The sequence below is a fragment of the Vicugna pacos genome, chromosome 6 (assembly GCF_048564905.1).
Source record: "Vicugna pacos chromosome 6, VicPac4, whole genome shotgun sequence".
NCBI lineage: Eukaryota > Metazoa > Chordata > Mammalia > Artiodactyla > Camelidae > Vicugna > Vicugna pacos.
Window position 1 is genome coordinate 31,997,431 of NC_132992.1, and position 11,686 is coordinate 32,009,116.

At 38.8% G+C, this 11,686-nt stretch overlaps 1 gene segment (V, D, J or C); it reads left to right on the forward strand.

The window, feature by feature from the left end:
* The first annotated feature begins 631 nt into the window (after positions 1 to 631).
* Positions 632 to 1,145, forward strand: LOC140697041 (T cell receptor alpha variable 8-4-like). The segment is given in 2 exon segments: positions 632 to 677; positions 793 to 1,145. Coding segments are annotated over 2 exon segments (399 nt in total).
* Positions 1,146 to 11,686: the final 10,541 nt, after the last annotated feature.

Sequence of the window (11,686 nt, forward strand, 5' to 3'; positions counted from 1 at the left end):
GCTCTCTTTTAGCAGTTGAAGATATTGGGTTATGTCCTTTTGGCTTTGCAGTTAAATCTGGAAATTAAAAAATGTAATTTGTTGTAATTCTATTTCTCATTCTAAAAATTATTTTATATTCAATTTTTATTCACAATTGTGTGTTCTTTTAAAAAGCCCATTTGAATGGGTTTCAGGGCCTACAAAAGATATATTCTCTTCTGTACATAATCATAATGCTTTGGAATTCAACCCTAGAAGGGCAGGGAGGAGATGGGGAAGGTCACAAACATTGTGAACTTCTCTTTCGCTCTCTGTTTGGCCCCTGGAGGGTGCTGCTGCCTAAATTGGAAATGGCTTTTCTGAAAAACATCAGAACAAGCTCACAAAAACCTTCCTTCCCTACAGTTTAAAGAGATGTTCTAACAACATTTTTACGCAGTGACATATAAAGCGCCTTAGACTCCAGGGGCAGGCAGTATTAAGACAGCCTGTTTTCCTAACACTCCCTGTAGAGTCCATTAGAAGAGGAAATGTAAATCCCCTGTCATTTCTCAAGCTCAGAGCAACCTGATTCGAGTCCCCCGTCATCAGACTTTCGTTTGTAGAGAATCTGCCAGAAAGGAGTTCACTGCCTTTTTACTGCTCCACCATGATCTTGGTGTTCACCTTGATGCTGGAGGTGCTCCTGTTCCTGAGTGAGTACTATTCCATTTTAGTCCCTTGTCCACACATGGAACATTGTTCTGGCCTGACTTTGAATAGAGACTGTCTGTTTTAGCTGAGTTCATTGATACAGCATTGATGTTTCAGGAGGAGCCGGAGCCCAGTCAGTGACCCAGCCTGACAGGCACGGCATCACTGTCCCTGAAGGAGCCCACCTGGAGCTGAGGTGCAACTATACATCCACTTACTCACCGTATCTCTTCTGGTACGTGCGGTACCCCAACCAAGGACTCCAGCTTCTCCTAAAGTACACGTCTGGAAACAGCCTTGTTTCAGGCATCAAAGGTTTTGAGGCTGAATTTAGGAAGAATGAAACCTCCTTTCACCTGAGGAAAATGTCAGCCTATTGGAGCGACTCGGCAGAGTACTTCTGTGCTCTGGGTGACACAGTGCCTGAGTCTGCGGGGGGAGCTGAACACAAACCGCCTGAGACGTTGTAGCCTAAAAGACTCAGGGGCTCAGCCTGAGCATAGTCTGTGAGGGCAAACAGCACAGAGAATACAGAATCTGGGAAGTGTTTTGTTCCTATGGGCATCTCAGATTCTTTTCATTTTCATCTTTCCTTATCTCTTCTTTTTTCTTCCCTTTTTTCCATTTATCTTTTCTTTCCTTTTTTTTTTTTTGTTTTCCATTTTGCAAAGGAAAGTTTTCTGAAGTTTGGAATGTTTATCCTCTTGAGTCAGGATTCCAGAGGGAATGAGGCTGTCTGATCTTCAACAAGCTGGAAGGAGCTACTTGCTCCCACGTTGTTTGAAATAGTGATGGGCTGAGATGGCTTGAGGTGGACCATGTGAGTTGGTATAAGGCAAGTCAGAGAATTTGCTTTACAGCATTACTCTCGTCTCACAAGCTATCAGAAAACACAGGACAGTTGTTTATTTCTAACTGTGTTATCTCCAGACTATTTTACAGGCATTCTGTTAGGCTTCTTTCCTTAAGGGACTTCAGCTCTTTGACTAAAGCATTTGGGGCTGATGCACTTAAATGGAGCTGGCATTTAAGGATGTATATGAGGTGAGCTCTCCAAGACAATATAGTATGACGGAAAAAATTCTTTACCCAGCGGTCCCGATTAACAATCACTCTAAGTTAAATACTATGTCACCCCAAAGTTCCACGTGGAATGTTGGTATTGGTGGTTCTGAGTGTCCCATCCTTTCTTTGTCAGACTCAGCCAGGCTACCTCTACCCTTTTTCTCTCTCTTAATTCGATTCTTTAAAAGCCACAGGGGGGCCAGTAATAATTAGTGATTTCTCAATCATCTTTACTTATTTTTCTGCACTATCTCTCACAGTCTCTTTACTAAACATTTGCAACATTCTTGAACTGTCCTCCTGAGCTTCCGTGTCTGCAGATCAGTTCACATCTTACTTCAGTGAAATATACAGGCCCTCATTTTCCATTGCTTTGGCATCCAAACCATTCTGCAGAGAATCATTGTTGTATATAGAGTCTGAGACAAAGGCACAAACTAAAATTATTTTCATATGTTTTCAAAAACTTATTTTTCCTTTAAAATAATCTCCTAAAGCCAAATAACAATAGTAATAAACAGAGTTTTAAATATACTTAACTGAAATTTTATTTAAAATTTATTTTAAAGTGACAGATTTTTAATACAAATTAAGCCATTTAAAACTCTAGTTTCAATGCCCTTCTGGCTGTTAAAGCAAATATCCCTCTTTAGGCAGGTTCAGTTTAGAGTAAATATGTATAATTTAAAAGTAATTTTGCTTAATACAGCAGAGCGTCCCAGCAACATGAGCAACTGCTGTGAATACTGTGCTGACTTATGAGCATCGTTCAGAACCACAGACGAGAACACAAGAGGATTTAAATAATGGATCCTCAGGACTCCTGGGAAACACTTTCATCATGAAAGGATCCATTGCGTCTGTGACATCTGAGAGGAACAGTTAGGTTGGATAATTAATTTTTGTCTTCTCTTCCCTAAAATTCACCCAAATTCCAAATAAGATTTGGCCTTTTATGTCAGCATCAGCACAATCCACAAATTTTCAGATATTCAAATGCAGTTTCAAGGACAACTGTCATGGTATGTGGATAAGCATTTTCCTTGGACCTGAATGGTGTTAGTAGCTGTTTAAGGTTACAGATTGTGCCCAGACTAAGTGGCAGAGATACCCCGTGTTCTTTAGTACACTTACGTGTGTGTGTGTGTGTGTGTGTGTGTGTGTGTTTGTGATGGGTGGCCCTGTCCACATATTTGCTCGTCTTCCCTGTTCCTCATATTTAAAATGAACAAAGGGGGAGGGTATAACTCAAGTGGAAGAGCACATGCTTGGCATGCACAAGGTTCCGGGTTCAATCCCAGCACCTTTTCTAAAATAAACATATAAACAAACAAACAAACAAACAAACCTAATCACCCCCAATCCCCAAATAAAATAAACAATCCCCTTTCAAAGATCATGCATTCTCACTTTGTTACTGTCCACTGTTGTCACTTGAACAGAAGGCATATTGTAGCCTGTCATCCACTGAGTGGTCTCCTGTAATACTGTCCGAAAGTAGTTGTTACTGCCTTGATGTTCATGTAATATTTATGGCTTTCTTTTACATTGGCATCCTCTAAGCCTTTATGCCATTTACAAAGATATTTGTCTCCCTCACTATATCATAAGCCATTGGCAGGATACAACTCTAATTGATTTTTGCAGTTTCTTAGGTCATAGACAGACTTCAATATATGGCTAAACCGACTGAATCACATTGGAGAGCTCATTTTTATAAGTTCATAAGTAAGAATTAAATGGATTATTTTTATATCACTACATGAAATTCTATTGTGTAAAATAATTTATTTTCATAAAAAGGCACTGTGGGGACTTAAGGTCCTACCCGTGGTACTCTCCATCCTTGCGGATACTTCTGTAGTGCCACATTAACTCACAGGTACAGTCCTAGAGAAAGACAGCCGGGCTGTGCTGTGGGTATCTGCTGAGTGAGAAGTGAGACCGAGCAGGACCCTGCAGGACCATTCTGGGTACAAAAGCCCCTCCGAGTCCCTAGTGTCCTTTTTTCTTTTTAATTGAAGTATAGTGTATTCTTGGTTTCTTTTATATTAAAAAAAACAAAAAAAAAAGGCTGTAGTCTGCTAGTCCTTTCCTGAGTTCTAAAAAAGACCCAAGCAGTTACTAATTAGGAAGTGAGGGAACACACAAACAAAGGGAAAGCAGTCAAGAAGCAATAGTTCAGCAATAAAGCAGAGTCCTAGTCTCTCATCAAGGGATATACACAAAAATCTGACACAAAACCTTGAGTTATTCTGCCCAAACTGAGGCCCCCACCACGTGGAGGATGGTGACTGCATGCTGACCACTAGTAGCTGGACTCCAGGCTGGCTGGACTCAGAAGGCTGATGATTAAGATTCCTGAAACATCTCCCTGCTACCTCACCATCAGCCAGTCAGAAGAAAGGCCATAAGCTTTTCCACTTCGCTGCAAATTTGCCTTGAAAAACTCTTCCCTGAAAGCCATGAGGGAGTTTCGGGTTTTTAAGCATGAGGTACCCATTCTCCTTGTCTGGCACCCCGCAAATAAATGCTGCACTTTCTTTCACCACAATCTCCTGTCAGTAGATTGGTTTTGCTACCCACTGGCTTAGCGAACTCCAGTTTGGTTTAATAACAGAAGTATTCCTTTCTTAAGGTTTTGGCCTCTAGGGGGCACTGTAAGCTTTTCTTAAACCGAGGGCCTACCCTAGGGGATCTAGTGGAGAATAGTTGTTGAAAGAGTTAAAATGAAAGCCACAGACTCAAAGTGGTGTCAGTTGTGCTAAAAGCCCATGATACCAAACCTAGACTTAACATCTCACCCAAATGCAGTGTCACCTTTCCCCAGAAATGTAATCTTAATCAGTCAGTAGAAATTTTCTGGTTAACACTAGAGAGGTAGTATGTCCCATGGGCGCTCTGCATCCTCCAGAGGAAGAGGAGGCCATCTGCATGACAAAACCTTCACCCTCCCCCAAAAGAAGGCCTAAAAACAATCCTTTCTTTTCTTTTTCTAATAATCTCTTATAGCATCCTTCTTCCTTTAAAAACCTTCCACCTTGTAGCCCCCAGAGCACCCTTCCAGCTGCTGGATGGGATGGGAAGCTGCCTGATTAATGAATTGCCTAATAAATCAATTAGATCTTCATATTTACTCAGTTAAATTTGGCTTTTCAACAAAAGGCTTGAGAAATTTTGAAGCACAATTGAGAGCTAGTAATAGCAAAGAGGGGACAACATAGAGAAAAGCTAAGTCCTTACCAGCACATAAGAAGAAATCTGCTTCCTGCTGAAGACTCTTTTCAATTAATAGCTCTGTTTTATTCTCTGATTCAAGCACTAGAATTTTATGGTTGTAAAGGATATATCTTCATTGTCATTGTTTTTATCTATATCTATGTCATTATTTTTACCCGAATCTCTCAGAAGAGACTCCTGGATCAAACAGAGACGCATATAAACAAAACAAAAGAAGGAAAATTTCAAAGACTAGATATTAGACTTCGCTGATTTTTTTCACTTTTATTACCAAAGCTTTTTTTTATATCAGGAGCAAAACTGAAATTTCATTTCCCAGGTTCAACATTGTGTCTAAACCATTGAAAGTCACCCTTTCCTCCTCACTCTCAATCTACCCCTTTCCAGCCCTTTCTCAGTTCACTTGACTTGAGAGGGTGGGGCTTCCTGTCACAGAGCATCACCTGAGCAGGCTTCACTGGGTGAGCTGACTGGTTGCAGGAGCAGGAACAGTTCCAGAACAAGTCATGACACTCACCACCCAGGAGTGGAGTTATGCATCATATGGTGAAAACATCCCAGCAAGAAGGCGAGGCGTCATGAAGAGGCTGGTGGGCGCTGTGCTGGGGCTTCTGTGTGCCCAGGTTTGCTGTGAGTTGGGGCTGCCCCGCAGGGAATCTGCAGGACTGAGCAGCTGCAGTGTAGTTGAGGGGAGAGGGAGGGGAGCTGAGGAGTCTTGCAGACTTTCTAGTCTTCTCATCATCCCTGGGGGGCACTTTCGGGGATTTGTAGGAGTTACAGTGACCCTCACCTGTGACTGTTTCTCTGTTTCTCATCAGGTGTGACAGGGGAGGATGTGGAGCAGAGTCCACCAGTCCTGATTGTCCCGGAGGGAGCCCCCTCCACGCTGTGGTGCAGTTTTTCTAGCTCTCTGCCCAATGTGCACTGGTATCGTCAGAACCCTGGGAGCCGCCTCATCCACCTGTTTTACGTTGCTTCAGGGATGAAGCACGATGGAAGATTCAGTGCCACAGCATTCGCTAAAGAACGCCGCAGCTCCTTGAACATTTCCTCCTCCCAGACCGCAGACTCAGCCACTTACTTCTGTGCTGTGAGCACAGTGCTCCCCGGGCACCTGCAGCCTGAACACAAACCCTCAGCGAGCTCGGCCCCCTCCAGCCACAGTCTCACCGTGAGGCCCCACACTCATGTGTAGGGCTTATTAGTCCTCACCTATATTGACAGTTTTTCTTGTTGTTGGAGTCCAGTCAGTTACAGTGTGTCTCTCTCTGGTGTACAGCACAGTATCCCAGTCATGCACATACACGCATATATTTGTTTTCATATTATTTTTCCATTAAAGTTTGTTACAAGATATTGAATATAGTCCCTGTGCTATACAAAAGTAACTTTTTTCCTTTTTCAGTTTTATTAGGTAGAGTTATTGTAGTTTGACTGCACATACACACTATATTACATGTAAATGCATATATACGATATACTGCACTTATTTTTAGTTTACATATATGTACTGACAGAAACTATTTCAAAATCTATGTTTATATATAGTAGTTAACATTTGTAAATCTCAAACTCCCAAATGTATCCCCTCCCACTCCCTTTTCCTGGTAACCATGAGATTGTTTACTAAGTCCACGAGTCTGTTTCTATTTGGTAGATGAGTTCATAGTGTCCCTTCTTTTTTTTTTTTTAGATACCAGATATAAGTGATATCATATGGTATTTTTCTTTCTCTTCCTGCTGACTTCAGTTAGAATGACAATCTCCAGGTCCATCCATGTTGCTGCAAATGGCATTATTTTATTCTTTTTATGGCAGAGTAATATTCCATTGTATAAATATACCACTGCTTCTTTATCCAGTCATCTGTTGATGGACATTTAGATGCTTCCATGTCTAACGTACTATCAATAGCCAATATGGAAAATAGTATGGATTCTTTAAAAAGACTAAAGTGTTAGCATATGATCCAGCAATCCCACTCCTGGGCATATATCCAGAGAAAACTCTAATTCAAAACATACATGTACCCACTGCTGATAACAATACTATCTACAACAGCCAAGAGATGGATAACTTAAAAAAAATTCTTTTTCTTCTACACTCAGAAAAAGGCTAACTTCAAGGACGTCTGTTTCTATTTGAAACTTAACATCTGCAAAAGAAGTTGACATGATAACACAACTTACTACATTATCCTTGATGATGATTGGAAAATGAATTTCACTTTGCAGCTCATTCCTGTCAGAATAGTGATGTTGCTGCTCGGTACTCCTCTAAGCCATGGGTTTCAAAGTCAGCCTTTTCGAGCAGTTAAGGATTATTTTGGGATGATTTTGTACACATGGCAATGAGAGTGCTCATTGCATCAAGAACACATCATTTTAAAAGTCTCAATGTTACCCAGTTTAAAAATGAGCAAAATATTTAATCAGAATCTTCATAAAAGATATATTCTCTACACCAAGAATCAATGAAATATGTCCCATGAGCCAAATCCATCCAGGCACCTATTTCTGTAAATAAAATTTTATTGGAACATAGCAATTCCCATCTTTAAAATGTATTATCAATGGCTTCTTTCATGCTGCAAATGGCAGAGTCTAGTAGTCGCAACACAGACTGACTGGCCTGCAAAGCCAAAAGTATTTACTATTCTACACATTATGGTTAAAGTTTGCAAAACCCTTTTTACATCATTAGCCATCAGGGAAATTCAAATTACTACCGCATGAGATCACTATAACCCATTATGTTGGCTAAAAATTAAAAGATAACTATTTCAATTGTTGACAGAAAGGGACAAAAACTGTCTAATTTAAAAACTATTTAGATTCATGTTCTCTTCAGTGTGAAGGGCTCTTTTGAGCTGATGTTGATATTATGGGAAGAAAGATGGCCCTATGCAGTGATTCTGCCTGAGGACCAATTTCTCAACAAGGGCTAATCTTCTGTCTAAGGAAATGATTGGTGGAAGAAGACTCAGTCACTTATTTCATTGCTCTGATTCACGCATGGTTGATGAACATGAATTTTTAAGAAGCTGTATATAATGTTTCAATGGAACTTCTCTTTATGGCCACCAAGGGGCAATGCTGCTTCGGAGAACACTGTTTGTCCCACATACAGATGTAGAGTATTCTACAAGTAGCCATAAATTATTGTTTGAAAATCTAACAAATTCCTATCTCCTACTTTGCTTCAATTTACATCTATCAATCATGTAGTCTGAGGAGCGGGTGCTCTGACCATTGTCTCCTGTTGGACCATGATGATGTTCCATTTTAGTAGGATTTGAGATGACATCAAATGCAGAAACACCACGTTCCCTCTCTGCTTCAGGGAAAAAACGTGCTCCCTATTTCTTTTAACTTCTATTATTTATAATGCAGATCAGCGCTATTTTTATGGCTGCTCTGGAATTATCCTCAATTTATACCTCTATATTCTGTTGTGTTAAATCAAAAGCCAAACTGATTCCTCACAGTTTTGTATCTTGCCTATGAGGATGAAGTGTGAAGAAAATGTTAAATGTTTGTTCAAATATGGAATAAGAACTACCAAACTGTTGTATCCTGAATGTATTCCTAAGATCTACCAAAAATGTTGTATTCTTGAATTTCTTCATGGCCCCATATCTTCCAAAGTCAGCAGAATTTTTCGATCTCCTATCCATTTGGAAAGGAAAACTTTTTCAAAACACATTATTCTAGTACTTCTTAATTTCTTTTCTCCATGTATATTATTAGAAATATTTCTTTTGCTTGGTATATATGTTTTAGAAAAAATATAAAGAAATTGAAAGTGATTTAATGATATTTTGTCATTTCTTAGGGTGGAATAAAATCTGGACACATCTGAAAGACTGCAATAAAATTTAAGTTCCCTGAGGGAAAAGAACTGCATATTCTCTCTGTTCTGATCCATGGCCTTCGCTTATAATGCTATATTGTGCCCCTTGTGTGTCTTCAATGAACTGTAATTAGTATTTATAATAAAAGAGAAATGCCCCTCTACATGCTGATCTTGTGACTTTGTGGGATTCCATTTTTCCCCATTGTAAAATAATATTACTCCTTTTAAGACTTCAAGCTGTTCTGGTGCATTATTTTAATATTCTAGATGTGAAGAAATGGAAGCTGAGGAATGGAGGAGGGAAATCTGAAACTGATCTTTATCCACGTGTAAGGATGGGATTTCTGATTCCCAATGAATGTAATTTTCAGCATTTCTAAGTAAGAGCAAAATAAGGAAATGCTTGCTTTGAGAAAAATAGTTCTAACTGAAAGCACTTGTGAGAGGGTGGAGTCTGTTGAAAAAAATTGAAACATGTGAAGTTAAAGTCAGCTTCCTCGCTGGCTGAGAAGACCAGAGGCCCACCTGCGCTGTCACTGAGCTTTGGTGCCAGGAAAAATGGACAAGCTTCTGGGAGCAGTATTTTTAATTCTGTGGCTTCAAGTAAGCTGTGAGTTATGGAAGAGAAACTCTAGGATATGTCATAAATTTGCAGGAATGAGAAAATGGGTGTGTGGACAAATTCATGCAGGTAGAAACTTTAAGAAAGACATATGAATTTGTGGACCTAATGACTTTTCTTTTTATTCAGGGGTGAGTGGACAACAGAATGGAAAAAGTGAGCAACAGCAGGTGAAACAGAGCCCTCAATCCCTGGTAGTCCACGAAGGAGCGATTTCAGTTCTGAACTGTACTTATGAGAACAGTCTATTTGACTACTTCCCATGGTACCGGCAATACCCTGGTCAAGGCCCAGAATTCCTGATAGCCAAAAGTTCAGGTGGGAATAAAAAGGAAGATGGAAGATTCACAGTTTCCTCCAATGAAAGTGCTAAACACTTCTCATTGCACATCAAGGACTTCCAGCCTGGAGATGCAGCCACCTACTTCTGTGCAGAAGTGCACAGTGCTCCCCAGGCCCCTGCAGCCTGTACCCAAACCTGCAGCCGGGCCTTCAGTCAAATCCTGATGCGTAGATGAAATATTCACACAGAGACACGCAGACAACCCCCCCAACACGCACACACTCACACACTCTGTTAGTCCATAAAACAATCTTAGTACATTTTAAAAAACTAACATTATGCAGAATTTCTACCTTGACCAAAGGTTAAATTGATTTAGAAAATTAGTCGCAAAAAATTCTCTCTAGAAACTCCCAAATACTTGAAATTTATACACTAAGTTTTAAAATAACCCATTAATTAAAGAAGCGATTACAATGGCTATTAGAAAATATTTAGAAAGAAGATATAGTGAGAAAACTCACAAATAAGTATATACGAGACACAGCTAAAATAGTAGATAAAAGCAAATTTATCTTTTAAATACTTATATTATTATCAAAGAAAAAAGGTTGCACGAAAATTATCTAATCTTTGAACAAAAGAAGATAGAAAAAGAAGAACAAGTTACCCAACATAATCTGAAAGAAAGAAAAAAATAAAAATTCAAATTGTGAACCCTAAAGCATACTGTAGAGATAATCATGAAATACAACGTTAATTATTTTAAAATGATTAATAACGTTGATATACTTGTGACTAGAATTATCAATGGAGTTATCAATGAAATAAAACAGAGGAAATACAAAATATAAATAGGAGGAATGAAAAAGAATACCACATACAAATGCTGTAATGCTAAAAGGATAATGAAGGAATATTATTAACAATTTTATTCCACTGAATAAGAATACGGATGTAGACCCACACAAGTAAGGAAAACTGAGTTTTTGACAAGGTGGAAAGACAATTCAATGAAGGAAAGATAGTCAGATCAGCATATGATGCTGCAAAAATTGGATATTCATACGAAAATAACTGAAATTTGGCCTAAATCTAACACTTGTTAGAAAATTTGAGGACAGTCTAAAAATGGATCATGCATCCAAGTGTAAAATGTGAAACTGTAAATCTTTTAAGAAAAAGCCTAAGAAAAATTTTAAGACCTAGCGCTAGACAAAATGGTTTTAGAGATGATACCAGATGCACACTCCATTAAAAAATAAATAAATTAGATTGCATCAAAATTAAAAATGTTTGCTCTGTGAAAGACATTATTTTTTTTCACATTTTTAAACAAATTTATTAATTTCATGAAACTGATACATACTATCATTATGGGATTAAAGAAATATAGTAAAACATACAGAAGAAAGTTTTAAAATCACCTAAAATCAGTCCTATTCTCCAAAAATAACTGCTATTACCATTAGGTGAATACTATTCCATATGTCTCTGTGTACATATGAAGTCAGAGGAAAGACATTATTAAGAGAGTGAAAAGTACAAACTATAGATGGGCAGGAAATATTTGCAAAACATATGTTTATCAAAGGTCTGGTATTCAGAATATAGTGAATTCTCTAAACTCAGCAGGAAGAAACAAACAAGCCAGGTATAAAATGAACAGAAGACTCACACAGACACTTCACCAAAGAAGATGTGTGATAGGGAAATAAGCCTATAACTAAGTTGTATAAACAAAAGTTCAACATCATTAGCCACTAAATAAGTGCAAATTAAAGCCACGGTGAGCCACTCTACATCTATCAGAATGGCTAAAATAAAACATACTGACAATGCCAAGTTCTGGCAAGGACACAGAGAAATTGAATCACTCATACATTGCAGGTGGGTGAGTGGTCCAGTCATTCTGGAAAACAGTTCAACGGTTTCACATTAAGTTA